This window comes from Telopea speciosissima, chromosome 3 (assembly GCF_018873765.1).
Source record: "Telopea speciosissima isolate NSW1024214 ecotype Mountain lineage chromosome 3, Tspe_v1, whole genome shotgun sequence".
NCBI classification, from domain to species: domain Eukaryota; kingdom Viridiplantae; phylum Streptophyta; class Magnoliopsida; order Proteales; family Proteaceae; genus Telopea; species Telopea speciosissima.
In genome coordinates, this window is record NC_057918.1 from 60,702,877 (window position 1) to 60,730,650 (window position 27,774).

Below are 27,774 nucleotides of genomic sequence, written 5' to 3' on the forward strand. Positions count from 1 at the left end.
CTACTACAGTAGCACTTAAACCTCATGAGACCTAGATCTGTTGCTAGTTGCATGCTTAGTTTGAGACATGCATCATGAACTTTTTGCATTTGCTTGCATGCTTTCCCTTGCTGGGCTCAGTGGAGCTCACCCCTGTTGATATCCCTCTTTTTCAGATGATATGGCTGGTTCTACGAAAACAGGTGTTGGACCTGATGCTGCTTCGAACTTCCACACCGATGAAGGTCGTGTGGTGCAGGAGTTTGAAGTATACGATGTGTCCTGCGTATGCGATGCGTGCGCATCCCTATGATCTGGCCTGACGGAGCAGGCTATGTTTCTTTTGTGTTTATACATTATTTTTGTATAGTAAAGCTTATAGTAGCTGGTTACATTTCTGACTTGTATTACTTATAGTAAGAACTATATAGCAGTAATACAAGTTTCAATCTATATAAATATCAAGTTTATCACTCAGATCTTCCTATTTATTGTTGTTATCATTAATATTTATTCTCTTCCGCTGCGTTTGATTTACTATGTTATGATAAACTGTGAATGGGAGTACTGTACTTGTGATCCTGGAGGTTGATTGGGTGTCAGTTGGCATCCAATCACACCATGCCCTTATTAACCGGGTCGGGGTGTGACATCCCCAGGGGGAGAGTTCCAGTTGGATGCAGGTGGGTCTATACAATCAAGTACCGATCAGATGGTATAGTGGACAGATACAAGGCTCGGTTGGTAGTCAAGGGGTATAGTCAAGTTTATGGTATTGATTACCAAGAGACTTTTGCTCCTGTGGCTAAGCACAACTCAATCAGAGTCCTTCTATCAGTGGCAGCCAACAAAGAATGGCCATTATATTAGTTAGATGTGAAGAATGCTTTTCTTCATGATGATCTAAAAGAGGAGGTGTATATAAAACCTCCACCTGGTTTCAAGTCTCCTTCAATATAAGGGAGAGTGTGTCTCCTCAAAAAGGCACTTTATCGTCTCAAACAATCACCCAAAGCTTGGTTTTAGAGGTTTCGACAGGCCATTCTAAGGAATGGATATTCCCGGAGTTAGGCTAACCACACTTTGTTTATCCAGAGAGGTAATGGAATAATCACTGCTCTTATTGTTTATGTTGATGATATTGTTGTGACTGGGAATGACGAAGATGAGATACAGAGGTTAAAATCTTACCTGGCCGAACAGTTTGAAATTAAGGATCTTGGACTTTTGTAGTGTTTCTTGGGGATTGAAGTATCAAGATCAAGGAAGGGCATCAATATTTGCCAACGAAAGTTTGTTGTGGACCTATTAAAAGAGACAGGAATGTAGGGATGTAAACCAATCAACTCCCTAATTGATCAGAATCACAAACTTAGAGAAGACTGTGGTTCTCCTTTTGTAGATTCAGGGTGATACCAGAGGTTGGTTGGGAAATTGATTTACCTCTCCTTGACTCGGCCAGACATCAGTTATGCAGTTGGAGTGGTGAGTCAGTTCATGCATGCTCCCAAAAGTGGACACCTTGATGCTGTCTATCGCATCATCAGGTACTTAAAATCCTCTGCAGAAAAAGGCCTTCTATATGCTAAACATAGTCACTTGAGGATAGAGGGCTACACTGATGCAGATTGGGCTGGTTCTATTTCTGATAGACGATCTACTTCCAGTTATTGTACCCTTGTACGTGATAACCTTGTTACATAGAGTAAGAAACAACCAATTGTAGCCAGATCCAGTGCAAAGGATGAATTTCGAGCCATGGCTCATGGGGTGTGTGAACTTATATGGCTGAGGCGATTGGTTCAAGAAGTGGGGTTTGATTATGAAGGACCTATGCGGCTCTACTGTGATAACAAGGCTGCTATAAGTATTGCTCATAACCCTGTGCAACATGACTGAACAAAGCACATTGAAGTTGATAGGCACTTCATTAAAGAGAAGTTGGATTACTCCATTTGTGCAGACCGGAGATCAACTGGCAGACATTTTCACCAAGGGTCTTAGCCCTAACCAGTCCAGTACTCTTCTATGCAAGCTGGGAATGTATGACATTTATTCGCTAGCTTGAGGGGGAGTGTTAGAGTTTGTGTTAGTGGTAAATTTGTCTACGTTTATGTGTTAGGGGTGTATTTGTTTATGTTTCCATTATAAGTAATAGAGTTGTAATTTTTTATTACTTAGGGAGTCCTATGTAATTCCTAAGAATGTTTAGTGAAGTAAATAGGAGTTAGGAGATTCTTCTCCCTAACTCTCACGATTCTCTCATCTCTCTTCTTCTTCTTCTCCTCTCTTCTTGTCTTCTTCCTTTCTTGGTTCGGTTCAGCTGCAAACTCTTTCTGTTCAACTATTATCAAGCATCCTACATATTTTAACTAAACCATGTGGGAAACCCTCGGAAAAACGAAGACAGCTTTAGAGAAGAGAAACAAAAAAAGGGAAAAAGAAGGCGGTGGAAGAAGTCGGTAGAAGAGAGAGTCGAAGGAGGGAAAAAGATGGAGAGAAGTCGCGAGAAAGAAAGAGAGGTGGAGGAAGTGGTAGAGGCAAGAGAGAAGTGAAAGGGAGAATCACGAGGCGGTGGTGGTGCTTAAGGAGAGTGGCCGAGAGAGTGAGAAGGTGAGTCGCGAGGCAGAAGAGTGGGAGATGGACCACTGATGGTGAACAGGAGAGGCATCACGGTGATAGTGGAGGTGGTGCTGTTGTGTTGTGTCACAGTGATGGTGGCGGCAGCGACATAGGTACTAGGGTGGGATTTCTAAGACTGATTCCCGCTCTGATACCATGATGAGACTGATTTGGGAGAATGATTGTTTGTGTCCCATGGGATCACAGCCAAGTTCTATTTATAATAAAAGAGGAAAGAACAAAAGTACAAGTATACCCTTGGGACTGAACACACTTGTGAGAATACCCAAATTACAAGAAGCTATGAGGATGAGCAAAGAACTTGTTAAAATTCTGTAAGGGTTGCAAGTATGAAAGTATAAGCCGTGTTATTCATCTGGAATCGTAGAGTAGATTTATTAGTACAAGTAGTGTTATTCCTCTGGGGTGCAGAGTTGATTTATTAACATGAATTTGTACCATTCCTCTGTGGTGTAGAGTTGATTTATTAACATGAGGCCAGGCCAACCATATCTTTAGTGCACCTCCGGTATATCACATTAATGACTTAAGACCTAATTACCAGTAAAATGTTGGGTGACTATCTATACACTGCTATTTCTGCACATGAGCACATGTTTGTATATAAAATGTTTTCCTCACTGAGCGGTTAGCTCACCCCTGTTGTATATATTGTTTTACAGATGAAGATGAGACAGCAAGTATTAAGCCTAAAGGGGAAGTGTGTACAGCTCCGGATAGTTTGGTTTGTGAGTGCACTTGATGCTCCAACCTAAGGGATAGGGCATAAAGACTGTTTTTAAGTCTTGCTTTTTAGAGAAACACTTTTTGATGTAATTAATGTTTTTGCAACCTCTGATGTATGTATGAAGCTTGCCATCAGTGTATTTATATGTGGTTTTAACTTTAAACCCAACTCCAGTTGTTAAAAGTCTTCTGCTGTGTGTATGAAATGTATGGAGTTTGAGGTGTGTATAAGAGATGTGAAGGGTGATTTCTAATCAGTACCCGTTAGGGTAGTATCTTATACCCTGTCCGGGTTTAGGGTTGTGACATATACAGTGTAAGTGTTGGTTGAACCGTGGGTTAGAGAGAGGGAAGAAAGAAATAGAATTGATTGTCTTAATGAGAGAAAAGCCCCCTCTATTTATAATAGAGGGGAAGTTACAACTTATATAAGCTAGGCGATGTGGGACTAAACCCACACAGCCAACTAAACACTTAATAACTTAAAATTAACCCCAAAAGGACCAGAACACCCCCACGGGGGGTATTCTAGTGTACATTATTCTAACACTCCCTCTCACGCTGGATTATACAAATATGAAAGAAGGAAGATCCAGCGTGGACTAAAGAAAAAAACTCTACTAAAGAAAAACTCTCTCCATAACAATGCTAACACTCCCCCTCAAGTTGGTGCATACAAGGTACTAATGCCCAACTTGAATAAAACGGGAAAAATAAGTTGTAGTAGAATCCAGCTTCAGAATGAATGCAGCTCCCAAATAGACCTTCAAGAACTTGAAAAAAAAATAGACCTTCAAACTTGGACAGACTTGATCAGCAAAAAAGGCATCTCTCACCAATCTTTGTCCAATAATGAATCTCTTAAGTATAATCTTGAAGATAAGCAACTAGGGTAGCCGGCAAATGAGTCAAGCAGCAGTAAAGAAGATTAAGCAGCGGAAAAAGCAACCAAACTGTAGGATCCCATATGGACAGGCAATAACCAAACATCTTCAAAACTTTAAGGCCAAGCTCCCCCTTATGACAAACTTTAACCCAATAACAAAGTAGATACCCATTGGCAATGGTGAAACCTCTGACCTTCTATGTTTTGCACCAAGTGTCCCTGCATGTTCTGCTCTCTGCAATGGCTGCAGGTATACTGTATATAATCCCCCCCTCATGTGTAGTGCACGTGGACATAAGAGAGATTAGGTTAGAGATAGGGCCAAACATAACATTCCAGAATGATGCAATGGCTGCCAAGTGTAATGGAAAAAAGAAGAAATGGTAAAGAAGAGAATACCATTAACTTCCAAGGGTGTTATGGGTAATGCCAAAGGTATGTTTTGGGAGGTGGTGAAAGAAAAACAGCAGTGGGATAATGGAGTAGGATTAACTTGGGTAACATAGAAAGCTCCAACCATCTTCCATCAATCAACTAAACACTTTGAATGGAAACCCCTGCAGGGGAGAAACTCCTTACTCCAATACTCAGATCTGAAAAATATACAGATCTGATTCGAAATAAGGAAATGCTCCAATTGTCAAGGCTTGATCAATCTTCAAACAGGGAGGAGCAATTGTGCAAAAGTTTCCATGGTAGAAACTCCCACATGCTAGACAGTACTAAGAAGATATCCGGACAGCAATGAATGGAAGTAGCCTCAACAAAACTGGATCAGATCTGAATCTGTAATAATGCTAGTATGCAAGCTCCAAAGTATGCCGGATATTAACCAGAAAAGCGTCACATAACTGAATAGGTTCGTAGGTGCAACCAAAAAATCGTGGAACACACTGTGGTAATCCCAAATAGGCTGATCTCCAAGGTAGTAGATTCGAGTCTTCAATAACGAGAGAAATTCGATATCCAATAAGAGGAAACACAGTCACAATTATAGGGCAGCAGTATTCCACATGAAGGCAGTATTAACACATCAACCAGTCATGCTTACAGAAGCCAATCAATAACACCAGCCAGGTAGGTAGTGAAGCTCATAATAACCAGCCAAATAAGATAACTAACCAGACAAATCCATAGGTAGTTGAAGTAGCCAGCCATATAGGAACAAGAAAAACAGCTTGATAATTGAAGAAACCAAGCCAACAGAATGAACTGGAATTTTTTTACTAAAAACCTGATGTAAGATGCTGAATAATGGGCTGTATACTCCTCTGATGTTGATAAAACTCTCCTAAAAAATTAGCAACTGTGGACTGCCCTACCCCTTAAATCAATTATAGCCAGGGTTTTGTAAAAAACCCTGAAAGTGAATATCGATTGTAGGGAAGGGGTCTTCAACAAAGGTGAGGCTAACATGTCAAAGGTGTTTGCTTATTGTAATACTTGCTGACCAAAAACTGCTAGAATGGATCTCTAGTTCGAATGACCAATCTCCTTGGTAATTGAGACTTGATCTTCACATGGGAGAAATACCTAAAAATCGAAGATAATGAGGGCAGCAGCTATCTTGGGCAGTAGACCTTCTTCAAGCCATAAATAGTTGAAGTAGAATGTCCTTCGTAATGGTAGAAACACCCACAAAAAATTCCAAATAGCAGCAAACATCCCTAGCCCAAATCGATTTTTATCAGGGTTTTGAAAAACCCTGAAAAGAAGAGATCAATTGGGGTAGGGGTCTTCAAAAAACTTGGATAGGTGTAATATTGAGGTCGATTGGTCCCTGAAGTGGGAGTAATCAGCCCTCCAAAAATTAGCAAAAACTGAAACCTGAAAGTCAGGGTTTTTGGCAGGTAACCAAATTAGCAGATTAAGGAATTTTTGCTGTAGAAACAAATCCAGCCATCAGAAAGGGTCCAAACTTAGGTCGAGTAGGGCTTGTAGTAGTAGGGAATCACCCCCAAAAAATTAACTGCATCTGAAAAGGGAAACCCTAAAATCGATTGGAGTCAGGGTTTTGAAAAACCCTGACAAGTTGAGATCGATTAGGGTAGGGGCTGGAAAGGTTAATGAAAGATGGAGAAATAGAAAAAAGGAAAGGAGGTCAATGGAATAGGGTAGGAAGGTGCTGGAAAAGGCTGCATATGGTGCTCCAAAAGTGGAGGATCAGTCTTCTTTAGGTGATAGGAATCTGATCTCCAAAGACAAAAGGGAAACTCCAAATCGCAGATTAGGGTCCAGCAGGATTTTAATGAAAAACGATAGAAGAGAAAGGGGGGCAGCACTAAATCATCGATATTATGTCTACCTCATTAGTGCTGCCCCTATTTTTGGGCTGAACGGGAGAAGAGCAAGAGCAGGAAAAAACGAGAAAAGGGAGAAGAGGAGGTGAGATCGATTGGAGGAAAAGAAGGGAGAAAATAGGGTTTTTCTCTCTAACCTAGATCAGACCAGCTTTGATACCATGTTGGTTGAACCGTGGGTTAGAGAGAGGGAAGAAATAAATAGAATTGATAGTCTTAATAAGAGAAAGGCCCCCTCTATTTATACTAGAGGGGAAGTTACAACTTATATAAGCTAGGCGATGTGGGACTAAACCCACACAGCCCTAAACACTTAATAACTTAAAATGAACCCCAAAAGGACCAGAATACCCCCACGGGGGGTATTCTAGTGTACATTATTCTAACAGTAAGCAAACTTCACAAGCCAAGAACAAAATTGTCTAATTCATCCTATAATAAACTGACCTGGTTCAGTATAGCCGAGAGATTTCGCAGCCTTCACCACTTGGCTGAATGGTTTTCCTTCCTCTAGTTCACTCATTACATACCCAAGTGTACCTAGCAATACATGCATAAAAGATAAATCCTACAAATGTTTAATCCACAAAAGGAAATAATAGAAAGTATCAGTACCACTCAAACTCCCAATAATATGATGGATGGGGTCCCCAGATGCAAGTATGCGGTTTAGAGATGTTATGACGGGAAGGCCAGCACCAACCTACCAAAGAGAAATACATCCATTCAGTAGAGTAAGCTCAAATTCAATAATTTTCTCATTAGAAATAAATTCTTTAAGAGTATATCACGAAAAGTATTGCATCAATCTGAAGAAATGAATATTACTAACAAGAAACAACGTAAGGAAATTTCAGAATGGAAAAACCAGATTTTAGTTAATAACAGTCAAGTACATAGTCAAAATTATTTCTAGACAAGTGTTTTGAAATGTTAGGGCATGAGGTGAGAAATTTTAGTATTTTACTTGCCAAACATTTGAGCAAAGCCTTAGGGCAAGCTCAATATGGTAAAAACTCTTCGGTTATGTTAGTTATGAAGCTTGTATTTTAAAAAATATGCTTACGTATAAGTAAATATCCTCTTAAATACAAACTAAATAACTAAGGATGAATACATGCATGTCTCTATGTCTCTGCCATTGAGGAGTGCACCTCAGGGGATGAGGCATGGAAAGGGCATAAGGCATATGCTTCACAGTATGCCTCACTTTTGATGCATATGGTTCAATAACTTTGATGCTTCTCCATTGCACTTCAGGGCATTTTTCTGATGCCTCCTCTTAAATACAAACTGTATAACTAAGGATGCACACACACATATGTTTATATGCATTCTTATTGAGGAGTATACTTCAGTGGCTGAAGTGTTAAAAAGGCATGCGGCATACCAAGGCGGTGGAGGGGTGCCAAAGCGCCTAGGCGACCAAGGCACCCAAGTGTGATTTTTTATTTCCCCTCTTATCTAACATTATTTAGTATGCTACAACACATGCCTTAAATCATAAAAAATCAACATTAAGTTACATCAAGTCATCAAAAATCAACATTAAACACATCAAGTCATCAAAAATCAACATTAAAACACATCAAGTCATCAAAAATCAACATTAAGTCAAATCAAGTCATCAAAAATCAATATTAAGCCACATCAAGTCATAAAAAATCAACATAGAACTAGAAGACAGCAAAACTAAAGAAGCAAGCTATTGGAAGTTTGAAACAATAAAAACATACATTTGGTTTATACTGTACTTGGAATCATAGTTGTCACGTTGTCACGGCGATCCAAGTCGGTGGAGGGGTGTCATGTCGATATATCGACATGTCGCCCGCCATGGCGTTGCCAGGGCGATCATATCAACCATGTTTTATTTTTTATTTTCTCTATTTTTAATGTCATTTAGTATGCTATAATATATATCCTATAACATCAAAAATTAACATGAAAGTGTACTACTAATCTACCATGGTTTAATTCATGAAAGTGTGATATCCATTAGTATATATGAAATCATGGATTATCAAATAATTGATAGCAATAGTCTTGCTGATAATAAAGTTGAAAAATCATGAGTTGAGATATGATTCATATGAAAGTGACTACAAAAGCAACAAAAAAACAATTATAAGAATGTAATTTATATTGAGTGAATAAAGCTAATAAACAACCCATCTAAATAAAAAAAAAAAAATTTGATGATGTAAATATGTGATTGTGTATTAGTCAATAGTGTATTAGTGTTTTCGGTTTGATTTTTTTTAATTTTTTTATGTTAAGGAAAAAGCATAAAAATAAAAAATGGTTAAAAAAAATTAATGTTAAAAAATTAAATTTTATAATTTGAAAGAACCATGTCGCCCGATATGGCCATATGTCGTGGTATGGCGTCCATGGCAGTGCCCTGGCGGCAACATGGAGGCTATATCGGTCGATATTCTTACGTCATTCATATCGGTGGTCGATATGCCCACTTCTCCAGCGTTATGATGTCATGGCGTCGCCATGACAACTATGCTTGGAATTGGTCATTGTCTTGGTATACCTAGTCTCAAATTTGGTTTATGCAATTCTTAGAAAATATGATCTTAAATCTATAAGTAATTAAACTGCTCTCAATTTAGAGAAATATTCTTGTTCTCTAAGAAGTTTGACTAGTCAAATGATTTTATTTTTACAAGACAATTTTTGTATTAGGTAGAGCACAAAACCAGCTTTCCAACAAATCCAAGATTGCTTAAATCTGATTAATATTGAAGGAGTAATGTTTCGGTCCAACCTTATTTTGTGTGCACGAATGCTGTCAAAATCACTCTGAATGAAAATATGTTTTTAGATATCAAAACAAATGAATATTTTACCGCTCTTTTGGATTTTAGCAATGTTATACCATATTATGATTTATAAAATTTTTAGATTTGACAAAAACTCCAGTATCAAGGTTTGAAGTATCGGTATTGGGTATCGGGTATCGGGTATCGAGACATCGTATTGTATCGTATCGTGTCATATCGTATCAGAGATACGTATCAAACACTATAGATACACATGGAAATGGTCAAGATACATATGAAAATACACTTTTGGAACAAAAAACAATATAAATAAGCAATATATAACAAGTACCATGCATAAACAGTAAAATGAAGAATAATGTATAACCAAACAAGTTCATTAAATTGAAATTATTATAAAAGATGAAGTTTCTTACATGTTGTAATAGACTAATAGTCTATAACCAGGAAGAGTATTGGATGATGCAAAGGATGATGTTGTTGCACTCCTTGTTTCGTTTTTTAGTCCAAAAGTGTGAAAAAGCAAGATTAAATGCAAGATTTTATACTCTTGGTTAAGAGTTTTCCTTCATTTTTCCATTAGAATAGGAGCTGTATCGAGTCAGTGAGTGAAAAGAGCTTTTTTATGGAATGTATCGATGGTATCAATACGTATTGAAATGTATCGAGCCGTATCGGCCGATATGTATCAATACATATTAAAGCACCCACAGAACCCTTTACCCGACGAATCGATGGTATCGATATGTATCGGTCGTTTTGTATTGTATTGACCCGTGTCGGCCGATTAATGTAGTCCTAGGTAGGTGTAATCCCACTAGGAACCAGGGTAATAGGATCACCAAACAAGGTTAGCCGATTGGGACAGCTTAGGCTAATTAGGGTAGAATTAGGGTTAGGGTTAAGGTTTCGAGCTAGGGTTTTATTTGGTAATGATGTGCAGGTTTTTATGAGTCTATTGGTGTAGGTTTGGATTGATTTGGATGAAGTTGAAAATCTAGGGTTTCGGGTTAGAGGCCTTGTAAAAATGGAGTGTTTTCAGGATCTAGGGTTTAGGGGTGGATTTTGGGAAAGGGGTTTATAGGGTATTAATGGGCAGGTCTAGGGGGTTATTTTGGTATAAAGAAGTTAGGGTTTGGATGAGTTACAAATTTTTGTAATTTAGGGCAGAATTGGATTTAGGGTTTTGATGGACAGATTGGGCTGCAATTGAGATCGAGTGGAGGGATAAGGCTGGACAGATTTTAGAGTGAGTCTAGGGTTATGGGAATCAATTAGGGTTAAGTGGAGGATTAAGAAGAGGAATGAAATTGCAGAATTATAAAACTACTTACTTGAATTAACACTGATCTCCAACAGTAGCAGATTAAAGAAAAGCTAAGAGAGGACATCCCGATCTACAAGATGCAAGGAGTCACTGGGGATTCCAGTCCTTCAACCTTGATATTACTCACAAGGGGGGGTCTTGATATGACACACAAGACATTCTCTGAAGAGAGAAGCAGCAGCAGCAGCAAAGACAGTAGCAAAACAATATTTTTTATTAATCAAATTCGTGTTTAAGGCTTTGCCCCCTTACAACCCTATATAAAAGACTCAAAAATAGACTTCTACTCTAAAAAGGAAAGGCCTAATCCTATCCCTAACCTATTAGCTAGCTTAAATTGACTAAGAAACTAAAATAGACTCAAAATAGAGTCCTAATCCAACCCAACTAAACAACTAAAAGAAAAACTAATAAAATCACTTAAATTGAACCATTGGTTGAACCGGTTCAATTTAAAACACCAAATAAAAAGCTAATTATGGGAGCTAATCCCGTATGCAACCTATTTACCCATATTTTAGGCCCATAAAAGTGGCCTATTACACTAGAAACCCATGGGATCAAAGGCCCAACATGTATGTAACCCAACCCTAGACTTATTCCCAATCAAACAACCCTTATTTGGTGATGAATCTGCATCAACTGGTAGAATTAGTGTTAGGGTTAGGGTTTCGAGCTATTGGTAATGATGTGCAGGTTTTTATGAGTCTATTGGTGTAGGTTTGGATTGATTTGGATGAAGTTGGAAATCTAGGGTTTCGGGTTAGAGGCCTTGTAAAAATGGAGTGTTTTCAGGATCTAGGGTTTAGGGGTGGATTTTGGGAAAGGGGTTTATAGGGTATTAATGGGCAGGTCTAGGGGGTTATTTTGGTATAAAGAAGTTAGGGTTTGGATGAGTTACGAAATTTTGCTATCTAGGGTAGAATTGGATTTAGGGTTTTGATGGACAGATTGGGCTGCAACTGAGATCGAGTGGAGGGATAAGGCTAGACAGATTTTAGAGTGAGGCTAGGGTTATGGGAATCGATTAGGGTTAAGTGGAGGAATAAGTAGAGGAATGAAATTGCAAAATTATAAAACTACTTAATTGAATTAACACTGATCTCCAACAGTAGCAGATTGAAGAAAAGCTAAGAGAGGACCTCCCGATCTACAAGATGCAAGGAGTCACTAGGGATTCCAGTCCTTCAACCTTGATAGTACTCACAAGGGGGGTCTTGATATGACACACAAGACAGTCTCTGAAGAGAGAAGCAGCAGCAGCAAAGACGGCAGCAAAACAATATTTTTTATTAATCAAATTCGTGTTTAAGGCTTTGCCCCCTTACAACCTTATATAAAAGACTCAAAAATAGACTTCTACTCTAAAAAGGAAAGGCCTAATCCTATCCCTAACCTATTAGCTAGCTTAAATTGACTAGGAAACTGAAATAGACTCAAAATAGAGTCCTAATCTAGCCCAACTAAACAACTAAAAGAAAAACTAATAAATCACTTAAATTGAACCAGTTAAAACACCAAATAAAAAGCTAAGTATGGGAGCTAATCCCGTATGCAATCTATTTACCCATATTTAAGGCCCATAAAAGTGGCCTATTACATTAGAAACCCATGGGATCAAAGGCCCAACATGTATGTAACCCAACCCTAGACTTATTCCCAATGAAACAAGCCCTATTTGGTGATGAATCTGCATCACCGATACATTTCGATACAATCCAAGACAATCCATTTTTTTTTAAAAAAATAAAAAAGAGAGACATATCGGTATGTATCGTATCGGTACCAACCGATACCGATACGTATCAGCCAATACAATACGTGCTGATACTTTAAACCATGCTCAATATTTGAAGGTTTAAAATTTTACCTACCGCTGAAAATCCAATTTTTGTTCTTGAACTGGGGGTTTGACTTTTTATCTTTTTGGAATTTTATTTTTTAACTATTCTTATTAGATTCAAATAGGGGATATTTGCTTATTTATGAATAATATCTCAAGTAAATAAATATTTACTTAAATGATATTTGGCACAAATAAGTGCCAAAACTGTGTTCGATACAAAATAAAACCAACTGCATGGACGCCAAGGCAAGCGACAATCGCCTATACCCCAACTTAACTGCATGGACGCCAAGGTGGCGCCTAGGCGACGCCTTGACAACTATGTGGCATACGCCTCCCCATTGATGCATATGGTTCAAGAACACAAATAACTTTCTGTTGAGTTATGTAACACCTAAAAGGGTATTTTGGGTATTTTGTGTTTTTCCCCAAAGCTAGTAGAGTCCATAGTTGTCATGGCATCCTGGCACTGGAGAAGATGACATATCGAGCTTCGACATGGCTTATGTATAAATATCGCCCGATATGGCGGCGCCATGGATGCCATACCATGATATATGGGCATATCGGTCGATATTTGTGTAAAAAACTTAGATTTTAATATTATTTTTTTTAAAACCATTTAAAAGCTTAAATGCTTTTTCCTTAATTTGTATTGGTCACATTAACATACAAAATTAAAAATATTAAACATTAAATAGTACACTTTACTACTATACCCTAAATCCCTAACTGGAATTGGAATTGGAATTTGGGAGATTTTAGAAATCACAAAGTGGTTTGTCGAGACAGAGGAGAGACTTCGTGAGACAGAGACACGGAGACTGAGACTGAGACTGACGGAGTCAAGAAGACAAAGAAGTAAGAAGAAGAAGAAGAAGAACTGAAGCTGCAACTCTCGGCAAGTTCGAACCCCTTAGGCAACCTCCAGGTAAGTAATTTTTTATTTTTTATTTATTTGGTTCTTCTTCTTCTTCTCCAATCTCCTCCGTCCTCCGGCGACTCTTCTTCTTCTTCTTCTTCTTCTTCTTCTTCTTCTTCTTCTTCTTCGTCTTCTTCGTCTTAGTTCTTCTTCTTCTTCAGCTTCTTCTTCTCACTTCTTCGTCTTCTTCATTCCGACTCTCTCTCACGCTTCTTCTTCTTCTTCTCACTTCTTCGTCTTCTTAACTTCTTCTTCTTCAGCTTCTTCTTCTTTCAGCTTGGAGGCTTTCTTACAGTCGCTGTTTTTTTTTTTTTTTTTTTTTTCATTTTTTCTTCGTCTTGCCTTGCAGTTGCAGGCTTGCACACAATCATGGACCTCTCGGTTTTTTGTTTCTTCTTCTTGCCTTGCAGTTGCAGGCTTGCACATAGACAGAGAAGGTATTTTTTTTCCCTTCTTCTTGCCCTACACACAGCCACACATATACAATTACACACACAGAGACAAGGAAAGAATCGAGAGACAGAAGGTGGGGACAGGGATTTATTATAGATTTACAGCAAGTAGTTCTCTCTTTTTTTTTTTTTTTTTTTCATTCTTCTTGCCTTGCAGTTGCAGGGTTGCACAGTCACTAATCTATGTTTTCATACTTTCATATACACTAATGGATATTACACTTTCATGAATTAAACCATAGTATATTAGTAGTACACTTTCATGTTGATTTTGATGTTATAGGATATATATTATATCATACTAAATGACATTAAAAATAGAGAAAATAAAAAATAAAACATGGTCGACATGCTCACCATGGCGTTTGCCAGGGCGGGCGACATGTCGATATATCGACGTGACACCCCTCCACCGACTTGGATCGCCGTGACGCCGTGACAACTATGGTAGAGCCGGCTATGTGGGGGTTAATTTGTAATTCTGCCCACTTCTTAAAGTTATAAATAAAGATGCTTGGTGATTACATTGATCATACAAGCCATTCTCTCAAAGTTGTTTTGTTAACATGGTATCAGAGCCAAAAATTCTCTGATCTAGGTTTTCAAAACCCTCCTCCATCCCATCGTTTTTTCATCCCTCCATCTTCCCTTCGATCTCTTCTCTCCTTGGTTCTCCTTCCTCCCTTAGGTCAGCACTAATGAGGTGATCATAAGGTCTAGATGCTGCCCTGCATCCCACCTCTACCCTACATGTTCTAACCACCAATTCAGATCGATAGTTGCTGCCTCCATCCTCTGCGATTTTTGGAGTTCTCTGTTTTTTGAAGATGAAGCCTCTCTTATCTTGAAGGTTGATTTTCCCTTGTTGGAGATCCATACTAGCAGTCCTGGCCAGCACCTATCACCACTCTACATCAAGTTTTTGAAGCCGCCTAACCTCAATCGATTCCACTTTCAGGATTTTACAAAACCCTAACACCTATCAATTTTTGGGTTACGTCTGTCAATTGTTGCTGATTTTTTCAGGGGAGTTCTATCCTTCCTAGGGGACCACTCGACCTTGCTCTCCAACAGTTCTTCTGCGTTTTTTGAAAATTTATGGTTCTCTTCACTTTGGATCGATTTCTCCCATCATCGATTTTTTTTCTGGCTGGCTGCATTGGTTCAATTACAAGTATGTCAGGCTCAGATGTTACTTCTGGCACTTCTGGAATTGATGGACAGACCAGGAATGAATTTCTCCCTCTTGCTGCTCCTATCAAGCTCGATGGCTCCAATTACCTCATGTCGTCCCGGTCTACCTATTTGACCATTGCTGGTCGAGACCTTACTAGCCATATTGTTGGGAGTACTACACGGCCAACTGAACCTGGCCCTCTACAAGACCGATAGGTGTCCAATGATGCTATGGTGATGTCCTATTTGCTCCACTCTATGCAACCTGACCTCTCCAGCAACTATTTATTATTGGATACAGCCCATCACATATGGAGTGCTGCAAAGGAGACTTACGGGCAAGTTGGGAATGATGCTCAAGTGTATGAGATTCGCAAGAAGGTTCATGACACCACTCAGAAGGAGTTATCTGTTTCTAAATACTATGCTACCCTCAAGAGTTTATGGCAGCAATTGGATCATTACTCGGACTTTCAGCCTTCTACTGCTACGGATATTGCTTCCTATCGCAAGCAAGTCGACAAAATCCGTGTGTATGACTTCTTGGCAGGTCTGAACATTGAGTATGACCCTATTCGAGTGCAAGTGCGTATCCGATCTCCATTTCCTACACTGGAGCAGTCCTTTGCTTTGGTTCATATAGAGGAGACCCGTCGGGCTGCTATGTTGCATCCTTCTACTGTTGAGAGATCTGCCTTGCAAACTGGTTCCAGCCCTACTTCTATTACCATTACTGATGGTGGTAATGCAGCCTCCAAAGAGCCTGTCAAGTGTGAACACTGCAAGTCTGCAACAAACCCTATCACACTAAGGCTCAATGCTGGAAATTACATGGGAAGCCTGCTGACTTTGGGGCTAAACATGGTCGTGGGAAGCCCAAATCCAATGTTAATCATACTGAAACTACTGTTTCTACTACTGCTGCCCCTTCTACAAACATTGGTCTCACTCCAGATGAACTTCTAGCTTTTCATCGCATGCTATAGGCCTCTTCTGTTGCACCTATGGCATCTGCACATGCTGCCCATTCTGGTTCTCACTTTGCTTCAGGAATTCCAGTCGGTAGTCATTGTGCATCGGCTGTCTCCAGTCCCTGAATTATTGACTCCGGTGCTACTAACCACATGACTGGTTCCTCCCATAGTTTTCACCACTATTCTCCCACTTCTGAGCAAGACACTGTTCAAGTAGCTAATGGCTCCCTTTCTCCTATATCTGGAAAGAATACCATTCGCTGCTCTCCTACTCTTATATTAAATTTTGGTTTGCATGTTCCTTCCTTTTCTACTAATCTTCTTTCAATTAGTAGTCTTACAAAAAATTAAAAATGCAAAGTAACCTTTTTTTCCTTCTCACTATGTCGTACAGGATCTGGTGAAAGGGACAACGATTGGTGGGGGTAAGGTACATGATGGTCTTTACTTCCTCGACACGGGTCAGACTTCTCTTCCGCCAGCTTCATCTCTAAGCCATTAGTTGCTTTCAGCCGCGTCCCCTGACCTTCATCTTTGGTATTGTCGGCTTGGTCATCCTCCCCTTAGAACTTTAGCTTTTTTTATTTCCTCAGTCAGTCAGAGCTTGTAAAACGGAAGAGTTTTTATGTGAGGCCTGTGTTTTGGCCAAATAGACTCATTCATTATTCTCCTTTGAATAGAAGAAGTGTTTCCCCTTTTGCTTTAGTTCATATTTGTGAAAACCACTGTAAATTTGAACCTTGGAACTGGTGTGATTTCAGGTTCCAGTTCTGTGTCCATGGTTGCCTCAATGCTGTGGGCTGCGTCTGTTGAGGACGTAGATCAACTCCTCGACACACCTATGGAGGATTCCAAGGAATCTTCTCAGTTTGCTATTCTGGAGTCTGAGGACCCTGCTGGTACCCTGCACCAGAGCTACCTGTGTCGGATCTGCTGGCTTGACAGCATGCAGAACCTTTCTATTTCCTAAACCTATTGTAAGTACTATTTATTTATATTGTATATTGTATAATGTTGATCAATTAGAGTTTATAGGGACAGAATAGTAATTGACCTCCGTGGGACCCGCATCCCCAGTAGGGAATCCAGTTCCCAGTAGTTACCCGTGTTGGGATTTCCCCTGATGTCATATGACATCATTTTATAGTTAGAAGAAGCTAATTAATTAGAAAATTCTAAGTAGAATCAATTTTAAGAATTAATTTAGAAATCAGATTTTTGGTTAATTAAACCACTATATATATCTAAGTCATTTACGCTATTCACAAATCTCAAAAGATAAGAATCGATCCAGCCTTAAGAACCTTAGAGGAGAAAGTAGACGAAAGGAGAAAAGAGAAGAAGAAGAAGGGAAAGGAGAGGACATACCTTAGGGCTTTCATTCTCCACTTGGAATTGAAGCTTTGGATTGCAATTGGAGACCTTGGCTGCATAATTCAAGGCTGTTTACACACTGTTTTCACTGCTGTACTCAGGTAAGCAGAAATTCCTACTGTTCCCATCTTGTTCTTCTCCAATCTTCAGCCCTAAATGTCTCCTAAACTAAATTCTGCCATTAAAGCATAGAAATTCTAGGTTTATTCCAGCTCTGGAAAGGTAAGCTTCTCTCCTACGTGGGTAGGCTTGAATGTATCCGCTCGGTCCTCCAAGCCACCTACATCAATTGGACCGGCATCTTCTTCATCCCTTCCTCCACCATCAAGGCCATTGAGTACATACTCTGTGCCTTCCTTTGGAAGGGTAGCGACACCCCCAGGTTTCTCCACCCTGTCAGCTGGAAGTCTATCCGCCTCCCCAAGTCTGAAGGTGGTCTGGGAATCCGCCGTATTCGCGATTCAAATACTGCGGGTCTCCTTAAGCTCCTTTAGAGAATCTCTTCCCACCAGGATTCCATCTAGGTTTCTTGGGTCCACTCTCACATCCTCAAATCTGACTCCATTTGGACCATCCCCATCCATGCTGACTCCTCCTGGATTTGGTGTAAGATCCTCTCCCTCCGCCCCCTGGCTCTCCGTGGTATCTCCTCTACCATTACCAATGGCAATTCCACTTCTCTTTGGCTTGATCCTTGGTACCCTGCTAGCATCCTCTTTAACCTTCTCGGCCCCAGGGCCATTTTTTATTCTGGCCCCCCTAAGGTAGCCCCTGTCTCCTCCCTCATCTCCTCTGGCTCTTGGACCCCCCACCCCTCCCTGAACCCAGACATCATCTCTCCGATCTGGGCCAACCTTCCTCCCTTACCCCTTTTACCCACCACCCTAGCGGATAAGGTTATTTAGGTCCCCTCCCCCATTGGTCTCTTCTCCTCCTCTTCTGCCTGGAATATTTCCAGGATCCCTTGCCCCTGCGTCCCCTGGCACAACCTTGTTTGGTTCAAAGGCCATATCCCTCACCATAGCCTTACTGTTTGAAGAGCCCTCAGACTTTGCCTGCCCACCCAAGCCTTCCTCATTCACCGAACCATCCCTGCTGCCCCCGCTTGTAACCTTTGCTGGATTGGCCGTGAAGATATCCCTCACCTCTTTTTTGACTGTCACTTCTCTTCCACCATCTGGAAAAAAGCTTTAGCCTCTATCTGGCCGCGCAATAGAAGGATCAGGTGTTTTGATCGCGAATGGCTTTGGTTGCTCAATGCTTTTCCTGGGAACTCTATATGTGAAACTAAAGGGAAGCTAGTCTTCAGCGCTACTATCCACCATATCTGGATGGAGAGGAACCTCAGGAGATGGACTTCTAAATCGAGATCTTTTGATGTGATTTGGAAAGCCATCTCCTTTGATGTGTCCTCTAAGCTCAACTGCATCAGTCAGAGACCCTCCACGGACAACACTAGGAACAGGCATATTTTGGATTTTTGGGGCCTTGTTTCTCCCCTTCTGCGAGCAATCACCTCTGCATAGGCAGGCTGCCCGCTTCCCCCCCTTCTGCGGACAGTCACCTCTGGTTGTCGGCCTAGTGGGCTTCTTTGTTCTTGCCCCTCTCCCCTCTTTGTATATTGATTCTTTGTTCTCTCCTCCCTGCCCCCTCCTGGGGTTTGGTAATATATTTATTTACCAAAAAAAAAAATTTTGGTTTATTAAACCAATTTCAGTATATATACCCTATTTTGAACCAAATAGTGGTTCAGATGTGACTATGACTTGAGAATTTCAGCTTAGGAACCCAATTCACAGCTGAATTACTCAATTAACAAACCCTAGATTGCTATTTGGGGTTTATTTGTAAAAACCCCCAAATTGATGTTGGTTATTGAAATTAATCTATTAGATTGGATTGACCCACCTTAGAATAGGTTTAAAACATAAAATTGGGACCTTGCATATCAAGATCCAAGGGTTACATACAAAAGCCCCAATTCTGACTTTTGGACCGAATGGAGTTGCAGGCCTACAACCGATCGACAATAGGGCCTAGGCTCTGAATCCGGTTCAATGTTTTTACCCCAATTTGTCCCCCAATGTTTGGGTTTTGACCTAGGACTCTTCCTAAGCCTAATTTAGGATGTTTTGTGTTATTTTAGGACTGTATAAATCTGTTCTTGAGTGGTTTGTCTGGACTATTGGAGTTTTGCTGGTCTAGACTAGTCTATCAGATCAGGTAAGGGAATTTTGACTTAATTTTGTGTGTTTATTGACTTAATTGTATCCTTATTGAGTATGCCATGTCATGCATCATGAATAATACTCAGATTCATGTAGTTTTATAGCTTTTGGTTCTTTGCACTAGTTGCATGTGAATTAGGATGCATCGGCATGCTGCATTGCATTTATATTTACTTTGGAACTGTATAAATGATGATGATGCACTGTTTAAGTTACAATTACTCTATTTGATTCATATGCCAGCATGTTAGACTGCATATGGTTAGGAATTACATTGCCCAGTACTATGTCCCTTACCAACAGGAGAGAGGTGTTGGATAACCCGTGGTAAGTCCGAAGGGATGATTCCGGAATGCCATTCACTGTCCCATGTTACCGTAGAACACTCAGGTGTGGGAATAAATAGTAGGGTTAGTCACTGGGGATCCGTTAGCGTCAGATGTATGATGCCTGAGCTGCCGGGTCTCCACTGTAGTAGTATGTTTTCGCTCGGGTGACCGACGTCTGGTTATGTGTTTTCGGGAAAGAGGCTAGCCTTCTATTATAGTAGTACTTATACCTCATGAGACCTAGTATCCACGTTAGGAGCATGTTGATTAGGGACATTCATCATGGACTATTTGTATGTGCCTGCATGATTTTCCTTACTGGACTCGGTGGAGCTCACATGTTGATTAGGGACATTCATTATGGACTATTTGTATGTGTCTGCATGATTTTCCTTACTGGACTCAGTGGAGCTCACCCCTGTGTACACCTTATTTTTTAGATGATATTGCTGTTATCTCTGGTGTTTTTGTAGGAGTCCCTTCTACTCAGGACACCCCTTCAGCTTTCGGAGTTGATACTCCTCTCATGGTGGAGCACGATGCTTCGTGCTCGTGCGATGGTTGCGCTTTCACTTGAGCTGCCTGCCAGACCAAGCTTCCTCCTTTTTGTTATACCACTTTTGTATATAGACTTGTGTAGATAAGTCTTTTGGTTCTAAATTACTGTATGAGAACTGCCTTTGTATATCAACTTCACTTTTATATATATAACAGTTTATCACTAGTTTTCCTTTATCACTGCCTTAATTCTATATTTAAATTGCTTCCGTTGCATTTAAATTCTGTATTTGTGAATATGATTGTGAATAGGGTACTGCACTTGCGATCCTGGTGGGTTGGTTGGATGTCAAAGACATCCAGTCATACTTGGCCCTTATAAACCAGGCCGGGGTGTGACATTTAAGTGGTATCAGAGCATTCATGCTCTACTTCTATTTGCAATCAAGTTCACGGTATAGCAGCTCTTGGACTCATTGACCTGAAGGTGAGTCCAGTTAGGGTTAAATAAAAAACTTCAACTAAAAGATACCAAATAAAAGAAACTTGATTGTAAAATATAAAGGAAAAGATAAGAACTTGGTATATATATATATCTGAATTTGTACAAAATTTCAACATATATGCTGATTTGGGTTACATCAAGTTAGCAGACTGTAAGCAAGAGGACATAGTCCTTACAAGAAAAGAAACTAAAAAGAAAAGACAAGACTAAAAAGGACATGAAAAACATCTAATGATCACTGAGGAGGTGGTCCCTGTCCAGAAAAGTGAGATCTCCACGCTGGGTCTCCACTGCACTCACCCTCCCACTCAGTTGTGTGATGCCCTGGTGCACTACCCTCTCTAAGCTGTCCAACCGACTGAACAGTTGACCCCATGTAGTGCCATCACCGGAGTACTGTGGGGCAGCAGATGAAGAAGAGGCACCCGGATGTCCATATGGTGCTGTAGGCTGAGGTACTGTAGGATGATGAACAGGCATGTCTGTAGGTGCATCATCATCCTGCTCCTCCTCATATACAGGTATCTCCTCTTCAGCTGCAGGCTGACCCGCCTCTGTGCAGTTTGGATGGCCTAGCTCAGGAGAGAAGGGTGGCATCGGAATGCGCATCTTCACCAAGGTCACCCTGTTAACATTCAACACCTTCTTGGTTGAATGTTCCTCCTCTAGCAGTGGCACACTGAAGCTCCTGAACACCCTGGTAAGCAGTCGAGAATATAGCAGGTTCCCTGCCCTCGGGTGATCATGCAAATATGCCAAAGTGCGCATGATAAGGTAGGGCAGGCAGATCTCATATCCACAGTACAAGCTGTAGGTGGTGATGATCTGCATAGAGGAAAGCTCTGTGCGATGGCCTGACTTAGATGCAACGTTGTGACCACAAATCCTGGAAATCACTCGAGCAAAAGGGATGAAATCTAACTCAGATAGCACTCTATCATAAGAAGTCCCATTTGTGAGCATAGAGAACAGCCATCGTATCTCAACTCGTGAAAGGAACTCTGTGGTCTTTGTCCTGGGAGGACAATATCTCCACTCCCCTCTGTTGGAGATCCCCAGTATTTGGGCCAGCTGCCCTGTGCTGAAGGAGATCTCCCTACCCTTCACGTAGCTAGTGATAATGAAGTCATTTCCCTCATGTCTGTAGGCCAAATTGCTATAGAACAGCCGGATGAGCCGAGGATAGCAGTGGCGCTCAGGCTGAATCCTAGGTAGCCACCCTATCCTCTCAAACCTCTCTCGGACTTTGAAAGCCCTTAGGTCATCGAGGATTACTCCTCGCTCGATCTCAATGTTTCTCTCCCTAAAATGCTCCCCATATCATATCTCTTCCTGGGCATTCCTGAAGAAAAGGGGTTCAAACTCATCATCCAAGTTGGCAGCCCCTCTTCCCCTTCCTCTCCCACCTCTTCCTCTCCCTCATGCTGCGGCCATTTGATATTCGAAGGCTGCAAGCAAGACATAGATATAAAGTAAGTAAAGTGAATGTTATACACTATGTGTTTACATATAGGACAGCAGCCTATATGTGAACACTGTTGTCTAAAAATAAAAATAAAAAGCAAGTACATAGAGTAGATCTAAAAACCATGTTGTGGTAACTGGTAACCACATAGTAATTTTTATAAGATAGTAGGATATATATATGTTTGGGTGCTAAAATTTGTTATACATACATATAAACACAATAGTTTATACTAGGCTAATAAAATAAGTAAGCTTAGGCTAAAAGTTCCATAGGAACATTTAATCAAACATTTCACATGCACATATAAACATAATTTTAGGAGAAAGACTCATAAATACAAATACTAATAAAAAAAAGATATCTATAAAAAAAATACCTTAAAATAGTTATTTATATACTATTGTTGCTTAAAACAACAAAAAGGACAAGAAAATAGTCTAAAAAGGCCTTTGGGGCAAATGTGCAAACACTTGCTGTGCACAGTGAGTATCAGCAAAAGGAATATATAAAAAAAAAAAAAAATGAAAGAATTAGGGTAAAAACAAGTAATAGACAATTACATAGTAATGGAATAAACATGGAGGAAGAAAAATGCAAGAAAAGGGGCAAAAGTTGCTGTTTTATTCATGAACTAGGAAAAAGTAATGAAAAATCTAACCTAAATCTAAAAAGAGACAAAAAGAGTTAGAAGAAATGAAGTTAGAATACTTACATTAGGTTAGGAGTGTAAGATCTTGTGTTGAAAGGCCTTCCAAAGTGATAGTATACCTTAGGTGAACTTCCTTGAGAGTTAGAGGCTTGGGAGGAGTTTAGAGAAGAAGAGAGTAAAGGTAAAAATAAAAACTCAGGAAAAGTCACGGTTTTATAGTGTTTAGCCACTGCCTCGACAACCGATCGACCGGTTCAGTCAAGGCAGTGAATCTGGTTCATTTTTCCTGTGAATCCAGTTGACTCAAAAATTTTAGGAAGCTACTGTGAAGCCGTACGGACGACCGTACGACTTCAAGTCTGAATCCGATTGGTTTTAAGGTCTGAATCCGGTTGGGTTTTAAAAATTATAAATAATTATATAAACATATATATATATATATATATATATAATATAATACATCAATTAAAGTAGTACTAATAATTATATAAAAATAGTAGAAATAAATAAAGAAATATAATAATAATATTAATAATAATAGTACTATATTACTTACATAAGTATATATACTTGTAAAAAAAATAGAATAAATATGCCAAAAACTACATAAAAATAATATAATTCTTGTAAAATACTTGTATATAATATATATAATTAATATATATATATATATATATGTGAGTTAAATATAAATTATGTGTATTTTATATTATACTGATTGTTACTAATATGTAATTATATATTCAATACTATTGTTTTATGCATGAATGTTTATATGTTATTAGTATAATTATGCATTATATTATATTATATTGTATTATGTTGTATAATTTATGTGTTTCTTTTTAGGGATTCGAATGTTTGGCTTAACATATAACTGCAACTCGAGATGAGTTATGTGTTAAGGCCAATCGAGGAATACAATTACAATGTTGAGAATATTGATGAGTTGAATCGAAAGCTCGAACTACTCATCAATGATCGAAGGTATCTTCAGTCTATTCTGTGGAACGGTAAATCCTTGATGACCAGGGACTTTTATATCATAGATCGAAGGGTGGAATACCTTCAATTTCACACCACTCACATCGAGAGTATCCTCCATAGATGGGCGGATAAGCTTCAAGGTCTTCCTTGAATTGTATCAAGTATGATAGAGCATATCTTACTATCACTTGCTGCATTCATACTATTATGCACTTCATTATATCCAACTAATGCGTATGCTAATAGTTTGATGTGTTATTTTCTTATCTCAGCTGATCATTATGGACAGACAGCATCCTAACACTTATAGGAGGCATAATGCAAGAGGGCGTACAAATGCAGCCTCTTCCTCCAATCCTGCTCATAATGATCCTTCAGCTGTATGCATTATATTATATTATATTGTATTATGTTGTATAATTTATGTGTTTCTTTTTAGGGATTCGAATGTTTGGCTTAACATATAACTGCAACTCGAGATGAGTTATGTGTTAAGGCCAATCGAGGAATACAATTACAATGTTGAGAATATTGATGAGTTGAATCGAAGTTCGAACTACTCATCAATGATCAAGGTATCTTGTCTATTCGTGGAACGGTAAATCCTTGATGACCGGGACTTTTATATCATAGATCGAAGGGTGGAATACCTTCAATTTCACACCACTCACATCGAGAGTATCCTTCATAGATGGGCGGATAAGCTTCAAGGTCTTCCTTGAATTGTATCAAGTATGATAGAGCATATCTTACTATCACTTGCTGCATTCATACTATTATGCACTTCATTATATCCAACTAATGCGTATGCTAATAGTTTGATGTGTTATTTTCTTATCTCAGCTGATCATTATGGACAGACAGCATCCTAACATTTATAGGAGGCATAATGCAAGAGGGCGTACAAATGCAGCCGCTTCCTCCAATCCTGCTCATAATGATCCTCCAGCTGAGGGTGCACAGCAAAACCCTCCAGATATGCTTATGCATGATGTTGCTGGTCAGGTGGATACTATCATGGACAAACAACAGCAACAGATGCAGCAACTCATGACAACCATGGGTGATCAGTTTCAAGCAGTCATCAGAACATTGCAAACTCCACAGGCAACCCCTGCAGCCTTTGCCGTCCCTGCCCCTCCTGCACAGCATAATGATGCAGAAGGTCGCCTAATGGAGAGGTTTTTAAAGATTCAGCCTCTTACTTTTGCTGGAATTAGTAGGGATACCTTGCAGCCCATGAAATGGGTTAAAGAGATGGAGAAAGCTTTTAAGTTTCTAGGCTGTACTGAAGAGCAGAAGCTTACATGTGCTGGATACAAGCTTCAGTATGAAGCGGAGGCTTGGTGGGAGACAACTAGGCCGATCTTAGAGGCTACCCACCCGGTTCTGACATGGGAGATCTTCAAGCAAGCCTTCTTTGCAAACTACTTCCCTACCAGTGTGCGAAAGAAGGAAATCGAATTGGCCGAGTTGACTCAAGGGCCAAAATCAGTATTGGAATATCAGCAGAAGTTTGAGGAGTCGTTCTTCTTTGCTCCCCCACACCTTAACAATGATGAAGCCAAGGCCCAAAAGTTTGAAGATGGTTTGAAGCCACAAATTGCCTCTATTATGTCTACCAGAACTAATCAGGGATACTCTAAGACAGTGCAGTTAGCCAAGAGGGTTGAGGATAAGCAAAGAGATGCTTATCATGTTAGCCAGGGATCAGGCAAGAGAGCAGCACCTTTCATTGACAGAGGGTTCAGCAAGTTCACCAAACCTTCTGGTTCTAGTTCAGCTCCAGCCCTGTCACAGAGAAGTGAATCTGAGTCATCAGTGTCCAGGCCTGTGTATGCCAACCCTAGCACCAAGGCGACAGATGCAGCAGCTCCAGCAAGAACTGCTAATTTTAAATGCTACACTTGTGGTCAAGCGGGTCATCCTGCCAGGACATGCTTCTAGAGGAGACCTGTACTTCCTATTCGGCAGCCAGGCAATAAGCCTCAGGGTCGGGTCTACTCTATAACCGCTAGTGAGGCTGAGGTTAACCAATCTGTGGTTACTAGTATCATTCTAAACTTATACCTTATTATATTTTTCATTAATTGATATCATGCATATGTAATCATCAAGTCATGGCATTTAGGTACCATTCTCATCTGTTCTACACCCGCATATACCTTGTTTGATACGGGAGCGACGCATTCTTTTGTGTCTCCGTCATTTGCAAAGAGGACAGGTGTATCACCTAAGTGTCTAACAGAGGGTCTAGCAGTTAGTACGCCTACTGGGTCGAGGATAGACCTGAACACATTGTATGAGACGTGTGCTATGAAGATTGCTGGCAGGGACATGAATGCCCATCTAATTCAGTTTGATATGACTGACTTCGACGTCATATTAGGGATGGACTGGTTGGCAGCATATAAGGTAAATGTGTTATGTGCTGAGAGAAAGATTGTGTTCCAGCCCAGAGGCGAGAAGGGATTTATCTTTGTGGGTGACAAGAGAAGACCCAGGAAGATGGTGATTACAGCCTTGAAGATGAAGAAATTGTTAAACAAGGGATGCCTGGGATACCTTGTGTCGGTTATGGATCCTAGGACACAAGTTAGGCCTATGTCAAAGATCCCAATTGTAGGGGAGTTTCCTGATGTATTCCCTGATGATTTGACAAGTCCACCTCCACCAAGGGAGAATGAGTTTGTGATTGATCTACTACCTGGATCGGCGCCTGTATCTAAAGCACCATATAGAATGGCGCCGAGTGAATTGAAGGAGTTACAAGCTCAGCTACAAGACTTGTTGAAGAAGGGGTTTATAAGACCGAGTATTTCACCTTGGGGTGCCCCAGTACTGTTTGTGAAGAAGAAGGATGGTTCTATGCGGATGTGCATAGACTACAGGGAGCTGAATAAGTTGACAATAAAGAATAGATATCCACTACCAAGGATTGATGATCTTTTTTATCAACTCCAGGGTGCCCAAGTGTTTTCGAAGATAGATCTCAGATCAGGGTACCATCAGCTTCGAATCAAGGAAGCTGATGTTAGTAAGACAGCTTTCAGGACTCAATAATGGACATTATGAGTTCCTGGTGATGTCTTTTGGCCTCACAAATGCTCCAGCAGCTTTTATGGATTTGATGAACAGAGTGTTCCATGATGTCTTGGACAAATTTGTTATAGTCTTCATTGATGACATCTTGGTTTACTCCAAGAATGAGGAGGGGCACGCCCAGCACTTTAGATTTGTCCTACAAAGACTGAGAGAGAAGCAACTTTATGCAAAATTCAGCAAGTGTGAATTTTGGTTGCCTCAGGTGGGGTTCTTAGGCCATGTAATTTCAGCCAGAGGGATTGAAGTAGACCCAGGGAAGGTAGAAGTTGTAGTGAATTGGGAGAGTCCCAAAACTGTGACAAAAATAAAAAGTTTTCTGGGGTTAGTTGGATACTATAGAAGGTTCATAGAGAACTTCTCGAAGATAGCTATGCCCATGACACAGCTCACTAAGAAGGGTGTCAGGTTTGAATGGAATGAAGACTGTGAAAACAGTTTTCAAGAGTTAAAGCAGAGATTGGTGACAACCCCAGTTCTTGTTCTTCTTTATGGAACTGAGGGGATGGCAGTGTACACAGATGCCTCTACGACAGGGCTAGGGTATGTGTTGATGCAGTATGGAAAGGTTATTGCTTATAGTTCTCGACAGTTGAAGGACTATGAGA

General features: G+C 40.1%; 1 protein-coding gene and 1 long non-coding RNA gene across 4 annotated transcripts in view; both read right to left on the reverse strand.

Annotated features, from left to right (window-relative positions):
- The window catches only part of LOC122656581 (bifunctional aspartokinase/homoserine dehydrogenase 1), a 166,687-nt gene that overhangs the window by 86,898 nt on the left and 52,015 nt on the right, over positions 1-27,774 (reverse strand). For all 3 annotated transcript variants that reach the window (XM_043851168.1, XM_043851170.1, XM_043851169.1), the window contains 2 exons: positions 7,150-7,237; positions 6,982-7,074 (listed from right to left, as the gene is read on the reverse strand). In XM_043851168.1, the coding sequence (XP_043707103.1) occupies positions 6,982-7,074; positions 7,150-7,237 (181 nt within the window). The remainder of the gene's footprint in view (positions 1-6,981; positions 7,075-7,149; positions 7,238-27,774) is intronic.
- On the reverse strand, positions 12,551-25,952 carry LOC122656582. Its single transcript, XR_006332128.1, has 3 exons — positions 25,918-25,952; positions 24,729-24,730; positions 12,551-12,706 (listed from the first exon to the last, which is right to left on the reverse strand). It is a non-coding gene; the product is annotated as an uncharacterized LOC122656582 (long non-coding RNA).